The sequence below is a fragment of the Lutra lutra genome, chromosome 3 (assembly GCF_902655055.1).
Source record: "Lutra lutra chromosome 3, mLutLut1.2, whole genome shotgun sequence".
Taxonomy (NCBI): Eukaryota; Metazoa; Chordata; class Mammalia; order Carnivora; family Mustelidae; genus Lutra; species Lutra lutra.
The window spans coordinates 9,700,245-9,725,822 of record NC_062280.1 but is presented as its reverse complement, the minus strand read 5'-3'; the positions used below and the strand labels follow the sequence as shown (position 1 = coordinate 9,725,822).

At 39.4% G+C, this 25,578-nt stretch overlaps 1 protein-coding gene across 1 annotated transcript; it reads right to left on the bottom strand.

The window, feature by feature from the left end:
- Positions 1–1,037: 1,037 nt before the first annotated feature.
- Positions 1,038–25,084, bottom strand: COQ10B (coenzyme Q10B). Its single transcript, XM_047720666.1, has 5 exons — positions 24,855–25,084; positions 19,250–19,399; positions 8,566–8,758; positions 3,543–3,644; positions 1,038–2,093 (listed from the first exon to the last, which is right to left on the bottom strand). Exons 1-5 carry the CDS (start codon positions 24,974–24,976, stop codon positions 1,926–1,928), a joined length of 735 nt encoding a protein of 244 aa, XP_047576622.1. The 5' UTR covers positions 24,977–25,084; the 3' UTR covers positions 1,038–1,925.
- Positions 25,085–25,578: the final 494 nt, after the last annotated feature.

Sequence of the window (25,578 nt, the reverse complement as noted above, 5' to 3'; positions counted from 1 at the left end):
ATAGGGGCACCTGGGTGGCTCAGTCGGTTAAGGGTCTGACTTCGGCTCAGGACATAATCTCGGGGTCTTGGGATTGAGTCCCGCAGTAGGCTCCCCACTCAGCAGGCCACTGGCTTGTCCCTCTTCCCTGCCCGGCTCATGCTCTTGCTCGCTCTAATAAATCAATAAAATCTTAAAAAAAAAAAATAAATAGGGGCGCATGGGCGGCTCAGTGGGTTAGGGCCTCTGCCTTCGGCTCAGGTCATGATCCCAGGGTCCTGGGATCGAGCCCCACATCGGGCTCTCTGCTCAGCGGGGAGCCTGCTTTCTCCTCTCTCTCTGCCTGACTCTCTGCCTACTTGTGATCTCTGCCTGTCAAATAAATAAATAAAATCTTTATAAAATAATAATAATAATAAATAAATAAATAAATAAATAAAAGGTAATTATATACAAACTACAGACACTCTGAGGGGATACCTCATTTGTAAGTGGAAAGACACTTCTTTACCTGTGTGAAGCCCAAGCAGGCTGTAGGAGTCCTTCACCACTGTATAACCAGCAAGTGGTACACGGCAGGCAGTCAAAACAGATTTATCAAAAAAATTGATGCAAACATGCTTTTATGTAGGGAGCTAATTACTGAGGTTTCTTGTTGATCTGAGGAAACAAATAGCACTCTGACTAGAAGGTAATGCAAAAGGGTTGTTGGGTATGGAGTGAAAGGAAGATCAGTATTAATTAAAGGAAGGCTGAATTTTGCCCAGATTTGTTTCATAAAATGCTACAGTGAGACTTTACTACGTCTAGTTAAAATACACATGGATAGGGGCACCTGGGTGGCTCAGTGGGTTAAAGCCTCTGCCTTCAGCTCAGGTCATGATCTCAGGGTCCTGGGATCAAGCCCCGCATTGGGCTCTCTGCTCAGCAGGGAGCCTGCTTCCCCCTCTCTGTCTGCCTGCTTCTCTGCCTATTTGTGATCTCTGTCTATCAAATAAATAAATAAAATCTTTAAAAAAAATACACAGGGATATAACATAGGATTTCAATAACCAAAATAACTGTACAAAAAATAAACAAATTAACTTTATTAAGTTACCACTTCAGTCCTTCGACATTGATTTGTTTACAAAAATACCAGTTTGAAATATATTATGGAAAGTGAGTACACACAATAAATAGAAAATAGGGATGCATGGTGCTGGAACCATATCAACCAACTTATCGTAATCCATTGCCCACTATTATAGGCAAGATTTGACGAACAATCAGCATTATCGAAAGAGTAGTGAAAGTACCTGGGAGAGGGTTGCAAACTACAAGAGAAGTAGCTTAAAGCTCTGGACCACTCACCAAAAAAAATATTCACTGTTTATCTGGGAGTTAATCTCACTATTCATGGCACTGAATTACCTACCGCCCGTAAGAACAATTTAAAAATAAGGAAAGTAGCCAAGGAACCTTCATTAACAGTATTTTTAAGTCAAAGTTTACTTTAAATATCTGATGATTACCCAAATATCCTAAGCTAAGAGGCATGTCCTATGACAATAAGTTATAAATAGTCTGAATTTAATAACTTAAAGATGATATGGTTAATAGAATACCTACTACGTGAGTATCTCAACTAACTTTCAAATAAGGTGATAATTAAAAGGTTTAAATTTACAGTTTCAATTTCTGGTAAGAGTGCTGTCCATATTCTAGCAATAGTGATGACATCCCATTATCGTAAACATGCTAATACACCCATTACTCTGAATTACACTTGATTGAATTCTATATACATGTGGTTCCATATTCCAAGTGCAAATTCTCAATGGTGCAGATTTATAATCAAAGCTGGGTTTAACAAATGCTTTCTGACTCCTGAAGGCAAATGATAAAAGCACTTCCTAAAAGTGAATAAGCTAAAGTTATAAGTAGGTGACCAGTTCTTTTTCCCTTTACGTGTGATGAACTTCATGAAGCATTAATTCCCGAGGTATATTTGTTTCTGGACCATACAGCTTACACGCTCTTCTTTCAAAGGCAGCTACCATCTGCTTTACAACTTCATCAAAAAACAGTGTGGCAAGCTGAGAGTGTAGAAGGGAGCGAAATTCAAAAGAAATCTGTAGGAAAAGGTTAATTATTTTAGGAAGATCTTTAACTCAATCTCTACTTAGAGTAGTGGTATACACAGTGTGAAATGGGCTGCCTGGCCAGTATCTAAGGCAGAGCTGGAGGGGTGTATCTAGATGAGATTTTTTAACCTCCCTCAGAAGATAGATGCTCAGTTTCCACAGTAAACCCAACTCCTGCTGGTACCATAAGCTTAAGTAAACACAGCCTCAATGTCATTTCAAGATAAATAATCTGCTTTTATTATTAAGTTAAAGAAAACTGGAAAAAAGCTTTACTGAATGAACACCATATTATTCTGGCTTCTTTTTTAATGTGCCCCTTTTAGATCTATCCTATCTCTCAAAAGGAAATAAAGTAGGGAACTAATCCTGCTGATAGGTATTCTGGGAAAAGTAGCAGCAGGAAGAGGAGAGTGAGCCACTAAACAGATGGGGTAGGTGGTACAATCTTTAAGTCAACAATGATTTAGAATTTCATTTATATCTCCTCAAGATATAAGTCAAGGCAGATGGTTTGAGAAACAGTTCTTAAAGGACCAAATACCCACTAACTTTTTTTTCCCACTAACTTTAAAAACTGCTTTAATTTTCATTTTTTGATAGTTTTTCATTTTGAAGTAATTTCAAATTTATAAAAAAGCTTGGAAAAATAGTACAAAGATTTCTCATACACCCATCACCCAAATTTCCCTTTTTCAATGCCTTATATAACCACAATGTAATTAGTAAAGCCAGGAAATTAAGAGTTAATGCTATTAGGTAATAACACTAATATCTAATCTACACAGGCCTTATTCAAATTTCCCCAACTGTTCCATTACTGTCCACTCATTTCTGAATGAAAACAACTTAAGAGCTTAGAACAGCAGCATATAGTAATTTAATCAAAATTATGACTATTCCTTGAAATGCAATGCCTGAGTTGCAAATACAGAGAAAAACTCATGTATTATCTGTTCAAAGAAAAGCCACAAGTGGCTTTAAGTTTTCTATAGCTAAGGTGATGTGAACAAGGAAATACCATAGTCCCTAGATTTTAAAAACACATTTTCCCCCTTCTGCACTTTATTTCTGTATCATAAACCAATGTGTAGATATTATTTGGTGTTAATAAACCGTTATTAAGCTCTTAGTGAAGTCATAATATGTGTCTTATAATCTGTGGACCTATAAAAATGAGACAATAGAGAAGCAATGACTATTCAAGGTTTCAAGAAATACAAAAAGAGAAAGATTCATTAGTAATCCTTCTTATAAAGTTTGTATAGAAAAAGGTATTCAATATTCAGAATTTGAGATTTTCTGAAAGCCGTCTTTCAGTAATCACTATGCACGTAAGATTCATGACAGCAGGTGGATTCTAATCAATGGATTATTCCTTCTTTATCAACTTCACCTGATACTTGGAACAAACCAACGGCTGTAAGAGAGACTTACTGAAAAATCCAAGGTACAAGTTCTTGGGTAGCCAGGAAGACCTGGGCTAAAACGCCAAACAGTCTCCAAATGATTGAAAAGCCTCCCATCAGTACAGGATGCCTAGAATGAAATGGAAAAAAAAAAAATGCAGTAAAATTCCATTTAGACTGTCTAGAATCTACAGTTGAGAATGATTTATTTAATTTTCAAAATTTTTTTAATAAAATCTTTTTTTTTTTTTTTTTAAGATTTTATTTATTTGACAGAGAGAGAGAGTAGGCAGAGAGGCAGGCAAAGAGAGAGAGGAGGAAGCAGGCTTCCCGCAGAGCAGAGAGCCCGATGCGGGGCTCGATCCCAGGACCTTGAGATCATGACCTGAGGTAAAGGCAGAGGCTTTAACCCACTGAGCCACCCAGGCGCCCCTTAATTTTTAAATTTTTAAGGATTTATTTCATTTTAGAGAGAGAGAGCAAGATAGAGCATAAGGTGGGGTGGAGAGCAGAGGGAGACAGTCTTAAGTAGACTCCGTGCTGAGCGTGGGCAATGCAGGGCCTGACCCCATGACCTTGAGATCACAACCTGAGCAGAAAACAAGTCAGTCGCTAAACCAACTGAGCCACTCAGGTGCCCTGAGGATGATTTCTTTCTAAAATATGTTTGTACGTCAGATCACAGGGGATAAAAAAAACACCTCATTTTCAGTTTGGTACTAGAAAGTAATCTCTTGCCAATATAAGCCATTTTCTTTCCTCCTGGGATCCCCAAGATTGTCAGTTCCGCCCTTCACGGCTGGCTGTCACTCAGGGTGCTTACAGTTTTCTCCTTCATCAGCAAAACAGGAAGTGATTTTTCTGGAAGTTTATTTCCGGCCCTGCCACTTATAAGTAATCCTGAACCATTTAATTCCCTGTACCATATTTCCTTAAATCTATAAAATAAGTATAATATATATTTTATGCCATCATTATATGTCTAAAATAGTTATAAGGTATCTGGCACAGATCCCAAGTAGGGTTCTAGAATTCTCCTTTCCTACCAAAGATTTTTCTCTCAGCTGTCACATTTACTGACATTATTCTCTATTTCTAAGGGCAACTGTGGTTCTAGTTTTCCTGAGTCTGGCCCTGGCCCATGTCCCTGATCCATTGCTTTCTAACCTCTAATCTCTTCACTGTTCATGTTTATTTTAGATGTGTATGTACACACTGAAACACAGTATTTAGAGATGTACAGTGGCATCTTGAGATTTCCCATGCTGTATCATTCAAAGAAGGCTGATTGAGACCCACTAAGAGCTGCCTCCTGCAGTGTGAAAAAATGGCAGCCTAGAAGATTGTCAGGACTGATTATGACTTTGAATGAAGTTCAGCTTCTTTACTTAGTATCCTAAGACACTATCTGGGCCTTAATACTAGTAGACAACTGATCTCAAGAATACGTATCACCTCCTTCCCTCACCAGCAAACCATCTTTTAAATTCTTTTTTTTTTTTTTTTTAAATTCTTATTTCAAAGACAACACCCAGGGCCCCTGGGTGCCTCTCAGTCAGTTAACCCTCTGCTTTCTGCTCAGATCATGATTTCAGGGTCCTGGGATCAAGCCGCATGTCAGTCAGGCTCCCTTCTCAGCGGGGGCTCAGCTTCTCTCTTTCCCTCTGCTCCCGCCCTCACTCTCGTGTGAGAGTGCTCGCCTCTTTCAAATAAATAAAATCTTAAAAACAAACAAACAAACAAAAAAACAAAGTCAACACCCCCCTCCCCAACTAAGCCTTAAGTTTCCATCTCTTTTGGCATCTCCTGGGGCCAATAAAAAATCAAGTCTCTCTATTCTTTTTTTTCCTTTTTTTTAAAGAAAACACTCACAAGCCAGGGCCAGGGTGAGGGGTGGGGAGGCAGCACAGAAGGGTCAGAGAAAGAATCCAGGTGCCTCTATCCCTTTTTTCTTTGATAACGTATTCCTCTTACCAGTTTAGATGTCCCTCCCATGAGCTTATACACTACAGATCAGCTAAAAGGACTTGCACATATAATCTCTTTTCCCCCAGAGTGTACTTTTTCTTCCCCAGCTATTGGCTCCCTAAACACAGAATGCAGGATTAATTCTGACTATATCTGGATCTCTCCACAGATAGTTTCAAGTAGAAGCCAAAGAGCTTAAAAGATATTTACAGTTTATTCCTCACTTCCTCTTCATCAAAACTCTTTTGAGTCAATTATCAGATGAAAACACAGTAGAATCATTATAAAGAAAATCAATTGCATCCATATTAAAAAGCATTTACAGAGAAATGCTGTTTCCACATTTATAAAAGAAAATATTTTAATTGTTAAAATGGAAACCAATAAATGTTTTAAAATTTATTTAGACATGATAAAGTAATAGTCATCAGAATGCTAAATAATAACTAAATTTAGTCACATGCTAAGTTAGTGAGGAAAAGTGAAAGTTTTCTTCAAGGGTTCAGTTTTATATACAGTTCAATAATGACCATCTAATTTTTATTTTTTGTTTTTTGGTTTTTTTTTTTCAAAGATTTTATTTATTTATTTGACAGAGATCACAAGTAGGCAGAGAGGCAGGCAGAGAGAGAGAGGAGGAAGCAGGCTCCCCGCTGAGCAGAGAGGCCGATGCGGGGCTCAATCCCAGGACCCTGGGATCATAACCTGAGCCGAAGGCAGAGGCTTTAACCCACTGAGCCACCCAGGCACCCCTGACCATCTAATTTTTAAAAGCATCAACAATCTACTATAAAATCTTATTATTTCAGTTACTGAACTTTAAGGTAAATGTTCTACCCTTCTTTACAATCATATAAGGAGCTTATACGAGGGGTGCCTAGGTGGCTCAGTTAGTTACGCATTTGACTCTTGATTTCAGCCCAGGTCATGGTCTCAGGGTCATGAGATTGAGCCCTATATCGGAGTGGAGTCTGCTTAAGATTTTCTCAATCCCTCTCTCAAAAAAAAAAAAAAAAAGGCAGCTTATAGGAAATTTAACAATGAAGGAGAAACAGTTATTGGGAATACTCACTATAATATACCAACTTCCTCTGACTACTTTTTCACAAAATGTGGCAGTGCTGTATTCATACCAATAATCTAGCCCAAGGACCCACAGATTTTTCCTGGTATGTTTAGATATTGCTAACGGCCTCATTCCTAACAGAAGAGATACTGACTACAATAGGAGGTGTTATGATGACGACCTACAACTGGTTCTTCTGATGAACTGACCTAGACCATACAAACTATGGCATGTAAAATCTTTAGCCTGTGCCCCAGGCAGTAAGATTTCCTGAACCAATGCCTTTATTAAATCTGCTGAAAACCTTCAAGGGCTTCTGGCCATTGCAAATTCATGTACAGTAGAATTACTGATTTGTCACAGGCACATTTGGGGCAATAAATAATTTGCAGAAAAAAAGTCACATGGCTTGTGCTGATCCCTTGGTTTTAATGATTTGAATTTTGTGCCACAGGCTTGTATTAGGTATTAAAATCCAAAACATGATTCCAGGGACAACTGAAAGCTGAGTGTATGTAGTTGCGTGTTATTCTCAAATACATCTTCAAACAATAAATTAGCACATTAAGTGAAGAAGCTTATTTTAATGGAAAAATAGCTTTGGGATCTGACATACAGTATGAGTTTGCATGAGGTTCATAATTTCTCTAAGCCTCATAAAATTGAGATAGCAATGATCATTTCATAGATGTTATTATGAAGATTTTTTTCTTTCTTTTTAAAGATTTACTTATTCATTGGAGAGAAAGAGAGAGAGAGAGAGAGCATTGCACACAGGGGCAAAGGGAGAGAGAGAGAGAAATTCTAAGCAGAGTGCGTGCTGAATGCTTAACCAAACACAGGGTTTTTTTTTCCCTCCCAAGAGTTCTTTTAGTTAGATGCAGCATAATACATGAAGATTTAAAGTTATAAGACCCTGAGGTCAGGAAATAGAAAAATGTTTTAAGATTATATAGATACTCACTGGTGTCAGAAAGACTGAGCCAGGGTCTTGGCTCTGTAACCTAGGGCAAGTTACCTAACTCTTCTAAGCCTTAATTTGCTCAACCATAAGATGGAGAACAGTTAACATTTGAATCTCAAAGGGCTGTAGAGAAGAATAAGTTAATAATTCCAGTAAAGCCCTACAAAGAGCTCTCTTACAATGCTAGCTATTGTAAGAGAGACAGCACAGTATAGTAGTAAAGAACTCCAAAACTATGAGACAAACAGGTGGAACCGTCACAATGGCAAAGTCCCACTGGGGCATGGCCTTTTAAGAGGAGTTCAAGTTTGAGAGTAAGACGAGTGTGGACTCCCAACTTTTAGCTTCACTGGACAGTAGACTTTCTCCAGTATAAGAGACGCAACCTCCCTCAGTGCCTAACAAGGAGCTGACAAAGGCATTTAGCTCTGGCTAATTACCAAGAAATGATATCCTATGGGCATAAAATACAACTAAGCTTTAAGCCTTTGGTCAAAAAACTCTAAGAATTCACAAGAACTCGATGGAATTCTGCCTTTCTGTGTGTTGAAGCCTGGGTATCTGTCTATACATGTCCCCTCTTCTGACAAGGGTAAGATAATCAGTATAATGCATGTAATAGTACCTCGCATTTCAGTACCCACTGCATGGCAGGATGACCTCAACAATGTTTGTTACCCACATTTGTATCTTTTTTACCCTTCTTTAGCCTCTCACTTTCCCTTAACTTAAAAAAAAAAAAAAAAAAAAACTAGGGCAAAAATTAACTTTAAACATTTTTCATTTGTGTGGTCCAATCTTTCCCAAGGGTCAGTAATCCTCAAATGAAGAAAAAGCTTCTTATTTACATATTCTAGTAAAATTTCTGTTTGGAAAGAAAAATGCTAATATTGTATAAAACAGCATAGTTAAGAGACATAAGAAATTATTTGTTTTTTCGCCCTCCTTCTCTCATTAGTTTAGGGAAATACTTTTAAGCTATTATACTTTAACTCGTTTGATATAATCAACATTTGGGAAATATTTAAAAACAATGAAAACCAAAACCATTACCTTTACCAAATGTGGTTTCACCAAGGTTACTACTGATGTGTAGCGCTCCAACACAGGTGGAAACCCAATTTCTAATCGTGTTTTGCAATATCCGGTTCTCTTTGATATTACATCTGATTTTTTGCACCAAGGAACAAAATGCTTGTAATCCTCCATTCCTGATACCACATCGTACATTTCCTGCATAGAATATCTTGAAAAAAAAAAAAGGAGGTGTTAACTACACCTAGTTATAAGGCACGTGAATACTTTAAACTGAATATAAATAAAACTTAGTGTGTATAAGGCAATAAATCATTTGGCAATCATGCTAAACCACATAATGAAATGAATGACTTCAAAGCAATACAAAAAAATAAAAGGGAGCTAAATATTTGTATAAAGCAGAGGTCATAACTTAGCACACCACAGGCTGAATCTGGCTTAGAGATGTGTTTTTTGAAATTTTAATTAGTGGCCATCATTTAAAAATCGAGAGTTTGGAAAAAAAATACAAAAAACAAAAAAAACAGGGTACCTGGGTGGCTCAGGTCATAACCTCAGGGTCCTGGGATAGAGTCCTGCTCGGGCCTCCTGCTCAGTGGGGAGCTGGCTTCACACTTTGCCTCCCCACCTCTCCCCTGCTCGTGTGCTCACTCTCTCTCTCTCAAACGAATAAATAAAATCTTAAAAAAAATACCCTCAACTGAAAGCAACTTAAATACATATCAGAGGATGGACAGTAATAAATGCTTAATATAATAAGAAGTATTAATAAATTATGGTATATCCATACTGCGGAACTCTCTACCAGTTATTTAAAAGAATTAAATCAAATATATACTTAAAGTTTGTTTGCTTGTTTGTTTATTTATTTATTTTAGTAATCTCTACACCCAACATGGGGCTCAAACTCATGACCCTGAGACCAAGAGTTGTGTGCTTTTCTGACTTAGCCAGCCAAGCACCCCCCTTTGTTTTTAAAGTTTTGTGTCTTTTTTTTAAGATAAAATATATACTTTAGAGCAAGGAGGTTTACAATATATTATTATATGAAAAAAAGCACTTTACAAAGCAGGCAGTATATGGATAATTCTATTATCCATTTAGGAAAAATTATAAGTAAATACTATATTCCTCACTTTTAAACATTTGATGTTTAGTTTTTCCTGAAACTAATTGTTATGTTAATAGAATATCTGTAATGAAATACAATGTGGGGCTCGATCCCAGGACCCCGAGATCATGACCTGAACTGAAGGCAGATGCTTAACAGAGCCACCCAAGCACCTCAACAATAAGTTGTTTTTAACTCAAGAAAAAGAAGTAGGAGTAAAGATAGCACATATACTTCTATACTGTTAGGTTTTTATACAAGCATGTAGTATTTTTGTTATTTATAAAAAAAGAAGCCATTCTAGAACACAAGGGAAACCTCTCATTCTTTTAATGAGCCAGCATAATGCCCTGCCAACCTGAATATGACAACATAAAAAATAAAATCTGGAGACTAAATATTAGCAAATAAAATCCAGCAATGTATTAAAAAAAATTAGCAATCAAATGCAACTCTTTTAAAGATTCATGGATGGCTTAAAACCAAGAATTATATTATTATAACCATATTAACCAAAAGAATAAAAACTGTGTAATTCCCTCCATAAATGATCAAATAGCATTCCCATTAGAGTTAGAAATAAGATAAAGATGCTAGTTATTGTGGTTAGGTAATGTTGTTTTGGGGAGGAGTCCAAGATGGCAGAGGAGTAGGAGACCTTAGTTTCATCTGGTTCCAGGAATTCAGCTAGATAGTTATAAAATCATTCTGAACACCTGTAAACCCAACCGGAGAGCTAAGAAAAGAATAGCTGCAACTCTACAAGTAGAAAAACGACCACTTTCTGCAAGGTAGAACAACAAGATGGAAAAACTAACTTCAGAAAAGAGAAAAAGAGGCAGTACTGACTGCCAGGAACCTAATCAGTATGGACAGAAGTAAGATGTAGGAACAAGGGTTCAGAATAATGATTATAAAGATACTAGGTAGGCTTGAAAAAAGCATAGAAGACACAAGAGAATCCCTTTCTGGAGAAATAAAAGAACTAAAATCTAAAGTCAAAATCAAAAAGGCTATTAATGAGATGTAATAAAAAATGGAGGCTCTAACTGCTAGGATAAATGAGGCAGAAGAGAGAATTAGGGACACGGAAGACTAAATGATGGAGAAAAAAGAAGCTGAGAAAATGAGAGATAAACAACTCCTGGGTCATGAGGGGAGAATTCAAGAGATAAGTGATACCATTAACCAAAACAATATTAGAATAATTGGGATCCCAGAAGAAGGCGGGGGCAGAAGATATATTGGTATATTGGAGCAAATTAAAGTGGAGGACTTCCCTAATCTGGGGAAGGAAACAGGCATTCAAGTCCAGGGAGCACAGAGAACCCCCCTCAAAATCAATAAAAATAGGTCAACACCCTGACATATAATAATAACATTTACAAATCTCAGAGTCAAGGAGAATTTCCTGAAAGCAGCTTGGGACCAGTGGTCAGTAACCTGCAAGGTAGAAACATTAGACTGGCAGCAGATCTATCCACAGAAACCAGAAGGCCAGAAAGGACTGGCATGATATATTCAGGGTGCTAAGTGAGAAAAATATCCAGCCAAGAATACCTTATCCAGCTAGGATGTCATTCAAAATAGAAGGAAAGAGCAAGTTTCCAGGTCAAACAGAAACTAAAAGAATTTGTGATCACCAAACAGGCCTGCAAGAAATATTAAAAGGGATACTTGGAGCAAAAAGAGACCCTAAAAGTAACAGATCAGAAAAGAACAGAGACAACATATAGAAACAGTGACTTTACAGGTAACACAATGGCACTGAATTCATATCTTTCAATAGTTACTCTAAATGTAAATAAGCTAAATGTCCCAATCAAAAGACACAGGGTATCAGAATGGATAAAAAGGCAAGACTCATCAATATGCTGTCCGCAAGAGACTCATTTTAGATCCAAAGTCACCTCCAGATTGAAAAGGAGGTGGAAAACCATTTATCATGCTAATGAACATCAAAAGAAAGCTGGGATGGCAATCCTTCTATCAGACAAATTTAGATTTTAAAACAAAGATGGTAGTAAGAGATAAGAAAGGACACTATGTCATAATTAAAGGGTATCTCCAACAAGAAGATCTAACGATTGTAAATATTTATTTCCCTAAAATGGGAGGAGCCAATTATATAAGCCAATTAATAACAAAATTAAAGAAACACATCAATAATAATACAATAATAGTAGGGGACTTTAACACCCCCTCACTGCAATGCGCAGAACATCTAAGCAGAAGATAAACAAGGAAACAGGGTTTTGAATGACACACTGGACCAGAGGGACTTCACAGCTACATTCAGAACATTTCCAACCAGAAGCAACAGAGTATACATTTTTCTCCACTGCACATGGAACATTCTAGAGAACAGATCACATACTAGGTCATAAATCAAGTCTCAACTGGTACCAAAAGACAAGGATCATTCCCTGCATATTTTTGGACTATAATACTTTGAAACTAGAACTCAATCACAAAGGAAATTTGCAAAGAACTCAAATACGTGGAGGCTAAAGAGCATCCTACTAAAGAATGAATGGTCAACCAGGAAATTAAAGAATTAAAAAAAATCATAGAAACAAGTGAAAAAAAAAAAACACAACTGTTTCCAGTCTTTGGGATACAACAAAGGTGGTCCTAGGAGGGAAGTATATATCAATACAAGCCTTTCTCAAGAAACAAAAAAGGTCTCAATACACAACCTAACCTTCTACCCAAAGGAGCTGGAGAAAGAACAGAAAATAAAGCCTAAACTCAGCAGCAGAAGAGAAATAATAAAGATCAGAGCAGAAATCAATGACATAGAAACCAAAAGAACAATACAACAGAGAAAGGACCCAAATAAATAAAATCATGAATGAAAGAGAGAGATCACAACCAACACTGAAGAAATACAATTATAAGAACATATGCTGAGCAACTATATGCCAACAAATTAGGCAACCTAGAAGAAATGGATGTGTTCCTAGAAACATATGAGCTACAAAAACTTAAACAGGAAGACAAAGAAATCCTGAACAGATACATAACCAGCAAGGAAATTGAAGCAATAATCAAAAATCTCCTAAAAAACAAAAGCCCAGGGACAGATGGCTTCCCAGGGGAATTCTACCAAACACAAAGAAGAATTACTACCAGGGTGCCTGGGTGGCTCAGTCAGTTAAGCATCTGCCTTTCCCTCAGGTCATGATCCCAAGACTGAGCCCTGCAATAGGCTCCTTGCTCAGCGGGGAGCCTGCATCTGCCTCTCCCTCCACCTGCCACTCCTCCTGCTTGTGCTTTCTCTCTTGTTATCTCTCTCTCCTTGTGTCAAATAAATAAATAAAATCTTTTAAAAAATTACTATATACTTCTGAAGCTGTTTCAAAAAATAGAAATGGAAGAAAAACTTTCCAACAATTTCTATGAAGTTAGTATGACCTTGATCCCAAAACCAGACAAAGACCCCATCAAAAAGAAGAATTACAGACCAATATCCCTGATGAACATGGATGCAAAAATCCTCACCAAGATACTTGTCAATAGGATCCAACAGTACATTAAAAGGATGAATCACCACGACCAATGGGGTTTACTCCTGGGCCGCAAGGGTGGTTCAACCTCTTCAAACCAGTCAATTTAATACACTACATTAGTAAAAGAAAGGACAAGAACCAACTGCTCCTCTCAAAAGGTGTAGAAAAAGCATCTGACCAGTATAGCATCCTTTCTTTTTTTTTTTTTTAGCATCCTTTCTTGATTACACTCTTTTATTTTTTTTAAGATTTTTATTTATTTATTTGACAGACAGAGATCACAAGTAGGCAGAGAGGCAGGCAGAGAGAGAGGGGGGAAGCAGGCTCCCCGCTGAGCAGAGAGCCCGACACAGGGCTCGATCCCAGAACCCTGGGATTATGACCTGAGCCGAAGGCAGAGGCTTTATTTAACCCTCTGAGCCACCCAGGCGCCCCTTGATCACACTCTTAACTACACTTCTTGACTACACTCTTCACAGTGTAGGACTGGAGGGAATGTACCTCAATATCATAAAAGCCCATAGCAAATATCATTCTCAATGGGGAAAAACTGAGCACTTTCCCTAAAGTCAGGAACACAAAAGGGATGTTTACTACCACCACTGTTGTTAAACACAGTACTACAAGCCCTAGTGTCAGCAATCAGATAACAAAAAGAAATAAAGGGCATCCGAATCAGCAAAGAAGCCAAACTCTCACTCTTCGTAGATGACATGATACTCTATGTGGAAAACCCAAAAGATTCCACCCCAAAATTGCTACAACTCATACTAGAGTTCAGCAAAGTGGCAGGATATAAAATCAATGCACAGAAATTCATTGCATTTCTATACACTAATAATGAGACAGAAGAAAGAGAAATTAAGGACTCAATAGCATTTAAAATTACACCCAAAACCGTAAGACACCTAGGAATAAACCTAATCAAAGAAGCAAAGGATCTGTACTCAGAAAACTGTAGAACACTCATGAAATAAATTGTAGAAGACACAAAGAAATGGAAAAATGTTCCATGCTCATGGATTGGAAGAACAAACATTGTTAAAATGTCTATGCTACCTAGACCAATCTACACATTCAATGCAATCCCTATCAAAATACCATCAACTTATTTCACAGAACTGGAACAAACAATCCTAAAAGTTGTGTGGAACCAGGAAAGACCCCCAAATAGCCAAAGGAATGTTGAAAAACAACAAAACAAAGCTGGTGGCATCACAATGCCAGACTTCAAGCTCTATTACAAACCTATAATCATCAAGACATTATGGTACTGGCACAAAAACAGGCACATAGATCAATGGACCAGAAGCCAGAAATGGACCCTCAACTCTATGGTCAACTAATCTTCCACAAAGCAGGAAAGAATGTCCAATGGAAAAAGGACAGCCTCTTCAAAAAGTGGTGCTGGGAAAATTGGACAGCCACATGCAAAAGAATGAAACTGGACCATTTCCTTATACCACTCACAAAAATAGACTCAAAATGGATGAAAGACCTAAATGTGAGACAGGGATCCAACAAAATCCTAGAGAACATAGGCAGCAACATCTGTGACCTCAGCCACAGCAACACATCTAGACACATCTCCAAAGACAAGGGAAACGAAGGCGAAAATGAACTACTGGGACTTTCTCAGGATAAAAAGCTTTTGCACAGCAAAGGCAACAGTCAACAAAACCAAAAGGCAACCAACAGAATGGAAGAAGATATCTGCAAATGACAAAACAGATAAAGGGCAAGTATCCAAAATCTATAGAGAACTTATCAAACTCAACACCCAAAGAACAAATAATCCAATCAAGAAATAAGCAAAAGACATGAACAGACGTTTCTCCAAAGAAGATACCCAAATGGCCAACAGAAAAAAAATACAAATCAAAACCACAATGATACACCACCTCACGCCAGTCAGAATGGCTAAAATTAACAATTCAGGAAACAAGAGATGTTGGTGAGGATGCCGAGAAAGGGGAACCCCTTTATGCTGTTGGTGCAAAGGCAAGCTGGCGTAGCCCCCCTGGAAAACAGTATGGAGGTTCCTCAAAAATTGAAAATAGAGTTACCCTATGACCCAGCAATTACACTACAAAGTATTTACCTCAAAGATACAAATGTAGTGTTCTGAAGGGGCACCTGCACCCCAATGTTTATAGTACCAATGTCCACAATAGCCAAAGTGTGGAAAGAGCCCAGATGTCCATTGTCAGATGAATGGATAAAGAAGATGTGCTATATATATACATACATACATATATATATATATATATATATATATGTATACACACACACACACACACACACACACAATGGAATACTACTCCTCCATCAAAATGAAATCTTGCCATTTGCAACATGGATGAAACTAGAGGGTACTACACTAAGTGAAATAAATCAATCAGAGAAAGACGATTATCATATGATCTCACTCATATGTGGAATTTAAGAAACAACACACAGAATCAGAGGAGAAGAGAGGAAAAAATAAAATGAGACAGAATGTGAGAGGGAGACAAACCGTAAGAGAATCTTAATTATAAGAAACAAACCGAGGGCTGCTGTGGGGAGGCGGTGTAATTGGATAGTAGACATTAAGAAGGGCACATGATGTATCTATAACTCTAAAACTAATAATACATTTTACATTAATTAATTGAATTTAAATTTAAAAATTTAAGTAATTCAAGATGAAAACAAAACATTGTTTTCAAAGTATTAGTCAATGTAATCAAATCAGAACATGAAATATGAGATATATGTGTGTAACAGTATTACGCGAAATGACCAGTCGGCAGGTTACAGGACTATCAATTCAGAAGAGAAGCAATTCAGAATTCAGTCAAGTAACCTGTTACAGAACTTTAAAAATTAATGCCTTTCCTATATTAACAAGAACCAGTTAGAAAACAGTCTATACTATAGAAATGCAAAACACCTACAAATAAATTCAACACAAAAACTTCAGGGCCTCAATAGAAAGCAAACAAACAGAAACCAACAGTCTATGGAACACGCAAAAGATGAGTGAATAACGAGAGCCAGATTCATATTATTCTTATAAACACTCACCACTGTTACAACATAATTCAACTTAGAAATGATAACAGTATTTGAGACCACCGCTGTGGCCTGACAAAGACGGCTGGGAGTGTGATTCTGTCCCCTCTTCAACAGGTACAGGGTCATGATCAATCAGGCCACGCCCTACAACTACCCAGTGCCCGCCACCCCACAGGGCCCAAGCTTGGAGGGGCTAAAGAAACTGGGAGCACCTCTTATGGCAGGGAGGACACCTCCTCCCAGTGGCCAATAAAATGTGAAAAGGGAAAGAAAAAAATATATACAGTAATTTAAACAATCACAATCTAAATTACAAAAGGGATGCTTTGGAATAAGAGAGAATGAGTCTTTATGTATGTTTAAATTAATCTTTATGATCATGAAATGAAGTCCACAGTAGAGGGGAGGGGAAAAAAAAACCCTACCTCCTAAAACCTCTGAGGTTTTACTCACTTTGAGATAAATGCTAAAATAAATCCCATGAAGAAGTATGAAATCTTGTAGCCAGGAAGTTAATTGTAATAAATAATAAAATGATTTATTTTATATAATAATAAAATAATGTAATAATGAAATATTTTAAAATTGTAATAAAAGCATCTAAGAAAGTAGTATAGCATAGTGGTCAAGGGGATGGGCTTGGTAGTCAGAAAGGACTATGCTCAAGTACCAACCCTAAAGCCACATGACCCTGGGTAGGTTGTTTTGCCTCTCAATTTTATTTTCTTCATCAATAACTAAAAAGTAACTCTACAGGGTTCTTTTAAGGGTTAAGTGAAATCATTTTGGCATAGTACACAAAACTTAATAATCATTTAATAAAGGGACACCTGGTTGGCTCAGTCGGTTAAGCGTTGGACTTTGGCTCAGGTCATGATTTCAGGATCCTGGGATGGCGCCCCATGTTGGGCTCCTCACTCAGTGGGGAGTCTGCTTGTCCCTCTGCCCCTCCCTGCTTGTGCACACGCTCTCTCCTTCTCAAATAAATAAATAAAATCTTTAATTTAAAAAAAGAGCACTTGGGGCGCCTGGGTGGCTCAAGGGGTTAGGCCTCTGCCTTCGGCTCAGGTCGTGATTCCAGAATCCTGGGATCGAGCCCCGCATAGGGCTCTCTGCTCGGCAGGGAGCCTGCTTCCCTCTCTCTCTCTCTGCCTACTTGTGAACTGTCAGATAAATAAACAAAATCTTTAAAAAAAAAAAAAGGGGCACTTAATAAATAGTAACTAATATTATGTGTTTATGTCAAATATGGAAAAAAGGTAAGATGATCACTCGGTAAGACCAATTTGTAATAAAAAGAAATTCAGCATGAGAAAGAATAAGGAAGTAAATAACAATAAGTAAATATGGTGGGAAAAAAATCTTAGGATTCATGCATGACACTTAATGTACATTATCTCCATGAGCTTTAGTTTCCCCATCTCTAAAATGGGAATAACAACACCTACCTTACATGGCTATTGTGAGAATTAAATGAAACTATAAATATAAAGCACCCAATAATACCTGTCAAATGACAGGCACACAGCATAAAAAAAAGATATTGGTAGTGATACAAACGTAAAACAGACCAACGCATTATTTATCTTTTCATTCACAGATACCAGCTCTGGCAAAGATGTCTCCCTACCCGATTATTTAGGCTCCCTTTACATGGTGTTATTGCTGGGAAGAAGTTGCTCCCCCCGCCCCAGAGGCTACTATTCCCAATTTCCCTCTTGCATTTAGATGGTATTATGTGACTAGTTCGTGCCAATAATCCCTTCCAGATCAATATGGTTGATTTTTTTTTAAAGATTTTACTTATTTATTTAATATTTATCGCTGTGCAGGGGAGAGAGAGTGCACAAGCAGGGAGAATGGCCAGAAGAGGAAGAAGGCTCCCTGCTGAGCAAGGAGCCCCATGTGGGACTCGATCTCAGCACGCTGGGATCATGACCTGAGCTAAAGGCAGACACTTAACTGACTGAGCCACCCAGGCATCCCTCAATGCGGTTTAGAATCGAGTCTATCTTTAAGAGACTCCGAGGACTAAGAAATTACAAAAGGCACAAGTTAGATGGAGCCTAGGTTCCTAAGCTGCTGCCCATGGATGGGGAACACCCACTTGAACTTTACATAAGAAAGAAATAAACTTTGGGGTTTTACCTGTGTAGCTGCTAGTATTACCTTAACCAATACAGTGACTTAGCCAGTAATAAAGGTAATTTTAGTGACAAAAGCTGAGTCTGCTGAAGGTCCTTCACTACAGAAAAATCAGAACAGAAAAAGCTACTGAAAAAATTAATGAAATGCACTTGTACAAGAATTCATGTAATACTTAATGGCCTGCTGAGACCCCCTTGTAGAAATTCCCATATGAACAGATGCTGTATTTCTGGTTTAGCAGAACTGCAGTCTCTCTATTCTCTTCTCTATATAACCCCTAGATCAAGGGCCCAGCCTTGCCCATTGCATGATTCTGCAAATAAAGTTTTATTAGCACAGAGTCACACATTTATTACATATTGTCTACAGCAATATGTCACTTGGGGTACAATTACAATGACAGAGTTGATTGGCTGCTACGGAAACAGTACGGTCCACAAAACCTAACATATTTACTACCAGGTCCTTTACAGAAAAAGTCTGACAACCTACGCTCCAAGTGGTAGGAGCCGCTTAGCACATCTGTATATTACCTACCTATGCATGTCTATATGTGAGGGAGCTATATAAACATATTGGGCCCAACATACCACTAATGTTGCCACTATAAAAACAAACGGTGTACAAAAATGCAGGTCTAAACAGTTCAATTACTTCCTTTACACACCAAGGTTTAAATCTATCCTATAAAGTTACCACATAATTATGTTTATTCAACAAATATTTATAAAAGAGCAAAAGCTATGGAAAGGCCCAACTAGAAAAACCAAAGCATAGTCTGTACGAAGAAAATCCAGGAAAAAAGTCACGATATTCTACAGAAAATTGTGAACATACTCCTTTAGCAGAACTGTTATTCTATACAAACCCTATAATTCTCCTCTCTGAATATTCTTTTCTTTTGTTTATTAATGGTGCAGCAATTTTGAAGAAGGTTCTTGAGTAGATCTCCTTAGGCAAAATTGAGGTATGTAGCAGAAGAGTTCTGCTCATCAGTATGCCACAGGAAGCTGAATATCTAAAGAGACAAAAAGTACTTGATTTAGAGTAGCACTGAAAATTAAAAGAAAACACAAATTAGACTGTAAAATACTTATCACATGTCACTTTTTTTTTTTTAAAGTAATCTCTACACCCAACATGGGCCTCAAACTCATGTTCCCAAGATGAAGAGTCACATGCTCCATCAACCAGCCAGCCTGGCACCCCAGTAACTGTCACACTTTAGAAGGCTTCACAACTTTAGAATATTCCTGAAAAATGCACACACACACGTAGACATAGACACAGTGCGCACACATGTATGCACAGGCACACAGAAAAAAAAGTTTCTTAAGTGCCATAAAGAAAACTAAAAATAACAGCTTACAGTTAGGGTTAGAAGTTTCTGGCACAAATGGTATCTTTCCCAGAAAGTTGGCTTTCAGTCTATAGTCACAATATATTCTTCTCATACACTTGCTAGAATATTCATCATCTATTTTCTTTTCTTTTTTTTTTTTAAAGTAAACTCTACCCGCAATGTGGGGCTCGAACTCATAACCCTGAGACCAAGAGTCACATGCTCTACTGACTGAGCCAGCCAGGACCCCTCCATCATCTATTTTCTAACTCATCTATCCAGGTTGTCTCCCCAGCTGGATCCAGAGGTTCCTTACTTCTTGATCTACTCCGAGACTGGAGACTGGAGATCTAGTGGCCCTGTTAGATCTGTTGCTTTGTTCTTTCCCTTCCAATCTCCGTTTCAATGCACATATGTAAAAACTCATGTCAAGGAAACTAAAGTGTGACTTGTTTGGGGTACTTCTAAATATAGATGCCTGATATACTTTTTTTCACACGAATATTTTTGCCTTTCCCTACTAAGATTATTACATAACTATTTTATACTACTATTCATGTATTAGTTCACATACTTATTGAGCTCTTGTTCTGTGCTAGGCAGTAGGGATATAATGGTAAAAATAAAAATTCACTCTATGAGGATTACTTTGTAGGTGAGGATTCAAAAACAGTGCTAAGAAAGAAATGGGGGTGGGGACATGTAATTGGGAGCTCCTCTAGATAGGGTAGTGTAGAAGTTTTCTGAGGTTATATTTCAGCTGCAACTTAATGGAAGAAGTTAGCCATGGAAAGAGAGAAATAGGTATGTATGTACATAAGAAATGTGTGTGTGTGTGTGTGTGTGTGTGTATGGAAGGAGGAGAAGTAGATGGGGGGCATTCCAGGTAGTAGGGAAAGAGCTTGGCAGTATCCAGAGACTAAGACTAACAGTGTAGCAGCATTATAGCAGGCCAGGAGAGTACCATGAAATAATGTTAGACAGACTAGAGCTGGGTCATGCTAGGAATTATTAACCAGGATAAAACAAATTGGAATTTATCCTTGGTGAGAAGCTGTTTAAGAATTCCAAGTAAGAGAGTGTTATTTCATTAAATCAAATCTTCAAATTATTTTTTTAAATGGTATTTTTTAAAAAAGATTTTATTTATTTATGAGAGAGAGACAGCGCGCATGCACACTGGAGGGGCAGAGGGAGAGGGAGAATCCTGAAGCGGAATCCCTGCTGAGGGTAGAGCCCAAAGTGGGGCTTGACCCCAGAACCCTGAAATCATAACCTGAGCCAAAATCAAGAGTCAGCCGCTTAATCCACTGAGCCACCCAGGCGCCCCCAAATTATTATTTTTTTAATATTTCTTCTTTTTTTTTTAAGATTTTATTTATTTATTTGACAGACAGAGATCACAAGTAGGCAGAGAGGCAGGCAGAGAGAGAGAGAAGATGAAGCAGGCTCCCTGCGGAGCAGACAGCCCGATGTGGGGCTTGATCCCAGGACCCTGGGATCATGACCTGCGCCGAAGGCAGAGGCCTTAACCCACTGAGCCACCGAGGCGCCCCTTTTTTAGTTTTTTTAAACGGGTTGGGGGCTGGGAAGGAACTGCAGAGGCTACCCCCCCACCCACTCCTGTCCCACTTATAGGCCACCAACTGCCAGTGATGCCCAGGTATGGGCCAACCCTCCAGCTCCATCCATTTTCAGGACGAGCTGATTCAGCATGTGAGCTGTTAAACAGTTCTTAGTGGGCCCAAATTATTTTTTTTTTAAGATTTTATTTATTTATTTGACAGAGAGATCACAAGCAGGCAGAGAGACAGTCAGAGAGAGAGGAGGGAGCAGGCTCCCTGCTGAGCAGAGAGCCCGATGCGGGGCTCGATCCCAGGACCCTGAGATCATGACCCGAGCTGAAGGCAGCGGCTTAACCCACTGAGCCACCCAGGCGCCCCCCAAATTATTTTTTTAAAAGGGTAATGGATGGCCTGGTCAAAACTCCTTATGTCATACATAAAATTTGCTTTATAAAATAGAATTTACATATAAATAAAATTTCTTTAAGGACATAGACACCCTACAATGTGGCCAGGGAGGAAGAGACAATGAAGTCAAACAAAGAATGGTTGAAGAAATGGGGAATATTCAGCCAGAAGACAGGGATGATACCTGAGAGTATGGTTCCAAAATGTAAAACAAAAGTCCAGTTGGATGGAAACAAATTTGGGCTCCAGAATACAAGAAAGAACTTTTGAAAAATTAATACTCTTTATAAAAATTAGATGGGCTTGGGGCACCTGGGTGGCTCAGTGGGTTATAAAGCCTCTGCTTTCGGCTCAGGTCGTGATCCTAGGGTCCTGGGATCGAGCCCTGCATCGGGCTCTCTGCTTGGCGGGGAGCCTGCTTCCTCCTCTCTCTCTGCCTGCCTCTCTGCCTACTTGTGATCTCTGTCTGTCAAATAAATAAATAAAATCTTTAAAAAAAAATTAGATGGGCTTATTCCAGAGGCAGTAAAATAGAGGTCAATGAAAATGGTTAAGCTAAACACTGCACAACTATTAATTAAGATGTAATGGAAAAGAATAAAACATATAGGGGCGCCTGGGTGGCTCAATGGGTTAAAGCCTCTGCCTTCGGCTCAGGTCGTGATTCCAGGGTCCTGGGATCAAGCCCTGCATCAGGCACTCTGCTTAGTGGGGAGCCTGCTTCCCTTCCTCTCTCTCTGCCTGCATCTCTGCCTACTTGTGATCTCTGTCAAATAAATAAATAAAATCTTTAAAAAGAAAAAAAGAGTAAAACATATGAACTGCATTGATGAACTTATTGGCCCCTTTTAAGATTTTAAGATATTTATGTATCCAACTCTAAATAACACTTCAAAAAAATGAACAATGGGGAAAATATAGTAAAACAAGACAGCTTTCAGAATTCTAGGTTTTCTAAAGGGATATCAGAGGAAGTATTTGGTTTTATAATGATGGTAACAGCATATTTTAAAGATATCTATGATATTCTTTTTTAGTCAAAAGAAGTTTTAGATAGATTCATCTCCTAGAGAGAAAAAGATGTTGCCATTTTAGATAGATTCATCTCCTAGAGAGAATAAAAGTGTTAGTGTTCCCAAAAATCTTTAAAAATATGGTTTGTTATGTGAATCTTATTTTAAAGGCAGAGATAATATTAAAATAAGCCCATTGTGATTTTTCTTTAGAGTAAACCTATGGAGTTTGCTTAGCAGTCAGATTACACCAATAAAAATGAATGACAGTCACTCTGCTAAATGAAGCAGAACAGCGGAAATAAAAAAGTAGGCAGTTAATTCACCTCCCCTCTTTAAAAAGTCACATAATTTAGGATCTCTGTTAGTTATATTGATCACAAAAAGCAAATCTGGTGTACAAAATACCTAATCACATTTCCCTTGTAAGATATTCTTTAGGCGACTTTGTTAAAAGTTTCATCTATTTCCCCACTTTTCGTATACTTTGTCACCTATTATTGGAAGCCAATTATGAGACAGATATTGAGCACACTTAATAATTTTCTGATAAATCAATGTCAGAAAAGGCAGCATCTCTGAAAACCTTTATTTAAAAAAATCTAAGACCACTGCTTCTGAAGAGGTGACGTGGTTGACTATGAAACCACTGTACATGGTTTTGAATTTTGTACCAAGTTTATGTAATACCATTGCCCCAACCTCCCCTTCTCCCTGCCCCCCCCCCAAAACCCCCAAACAACCCTTACACAATCTGATTACAATTATTAAAGAAATATCTGTGTTTAGAGCACGCTAATAGTTTTCCTGGTGAGTTCCCAAACTATGGTTACAAGCCCTGGACAGCACATCCATTTTCACACATTATCAAGAATGATGTCTTCAACTGCAACGAGGAGACATACAGACATATGTATTGTTAAACTATGAAATTAAAACTGAATCAAATGATGGACCGCTTTTTGTCACTCACCTTCCAATAATACTACATCTCAAATACTCTAATAAAGGCCAGAACGTATGTTAATGCTTTTGCCTAAAAATGAGCTCATAAACTCCCTCCCTCTTCATTATTATAAATAAATATTTGTCTTGGAATCTAAGCCTTAATTCGATCATTAAAACAATCATATTTTTTCTTAGAAATATGAGTTTTATTTGCAAGCCAACATTTTATAAGGGTAACACAAACAATTTAAAGCAGGATAGGCTATGTTCTGCTTAGAACTAGTTTTTCAGGTTGTTTCCTTCAGCAGGACTAAACGATATGCGATATTTTATTTCAATTTCAACCATTATTTGTCTAAAAGGATTGAGAGTTGGCGGGGGTTTGGGGTACTTGAAAAATTCATTAAATCTAAATTCCTGGAACTTAACATTTGTGCTTTCTCCCTTCATTCTGTACTGTTTACAACTGAATACACTTTAGACACTGTAATTTTCGAGCATAATTTATTCCAAAGTCATCAGTAGAAAGAAACGAAGCGGTGGAAGTGTGGAATCGTTCCTGACTCCACCTCCACCCACCAAAAAGGAACCAACCAGGAAAATCAAGGGCTGGTTCAAGGTTACAGGACAAGTTACAGTCGAGTGGAAAACAAAATCGAGGTCCCCTACTTCGGCTACGTTTTGTTTTGTAAGCACGGAAGGGCGGAGTCGAGGACCCCTACCCGACGCTGGGAGAGTACTTCCGGCCAACTCGCCGGGGAGCAGAAGAGGGCTCGCCGCCGGGCCACGAACTCCCGCAGCCCGGCAGCCGGCCGCTCGCGAGCCGCGAAGTTGGAACTTTCCGAGAACCGCGACGGCAGGCCGTGGGGGAGGAGCCCGGAAGAGTCCCAAGAACCCGCGACCGGCTACTTTATCCGCGGCCGATCAGTCGCGCCGCCGCGGATTCACCACCTCTCGCGAGGGTAGCGAGTCACCGACCCCGGCGCAGCGTCTAAGGCAGGCCCGCGAGCCTCTCGCCCGGAGTGACGAGCGCGAAGCCCGAGTCCCTCAAATGCCGATCTCAGGACACTCTCTCCCCTTAGAGACGCCAAAATGCCTCCAGTCCGGCGCCGCCTCACTTCAAAATTCCTCGGTCCCTCCACTCAGCAAGCCCGGGCCGAAAGCTACCCCCGTCGCAGCACCCCTGTTGTTTATTACCTGACGTTCCCCGCAGGCCGCTGCGCCGGAGCCGGGGTTTCGGCCGCTGCCGTCGTCTTTGGACGGCATCCCGAAACCACCTTCCTCAGAGCCCTCTGACCGGTCCGAGCTGCCATGATCATCTCACTGAAGCCGGTCGCCACCTCCGGGACCAGGGCCACGGCACCGCCCTCCTGCGGCGGGCCGAGCCGCCCGGCTCGGGCCTTCCCACCAATCGGCGGGCCCCGTGAGCCGCCAGACACGCCCCCTCTTCCCACCCTGAAAGCGCAAAGCTGACGCAAGCTCCCACTTCCTGTAAGGCCTACTGTAAACGCTGTCGTCATCCTCCTGGCCAATCCGAGGGAGCGCAGGGCCGCCCGGACACACCCCTCTGCAGGGTCGGCCTCTCGTTGCAGCCGCGCGCTCCTGCGCCTTTTTCACGAGACTCGCGGTGAGCGCCCTCTTCACCTCCCGCGCTGGAACTCCTCCCCGCATTCGCCAACCGACCCCGTTCTCTAGGCTGCTGTTTGTGGTCGCGAGGCTCGGCGTGAGAGTCCAGCCCAGGGGTGGGAAGAAGCTCGAGTTTCTGGGTGTTAATTACGTAACTGTCCAAACCGTGAGTGCCGAGCCGGACCGCCCTCGCTCCTGGCTGCGAAGTCCGGCCTTCGGAGTCTCTCTGTTTAATGATTGTCTAACACATGCCCCGCGCTTACCCAGGAAGTTGTTGCGAGGGTAACGTGAGGTC

Excerpts from the sequence above, each read along its gene's own strand:
- COQ10B (XM_047720666.1), bottom strand. The coding sequence starts at position 24,976 with ATGATCATGGCAGCTCGGACCGGTCAGAGGGCTCTGAGGAAGGTGGTT. Across the intron at positions 8,759-19,249 it reads TCAGAGAGGAGAATTATAGG|ATATTCTATGCAGGAAATGT; the intron begins GTTTGTATAGAA and ends TTTTTTTTCAAG. Across the intron at positions 3,645-8,565 it reads TGAAACCACATTTGGTAAAG|GCATCCTGTACTGATGGGAG; the intron begins GTAATGGTTTTG and ends ATTTCATTCTAG.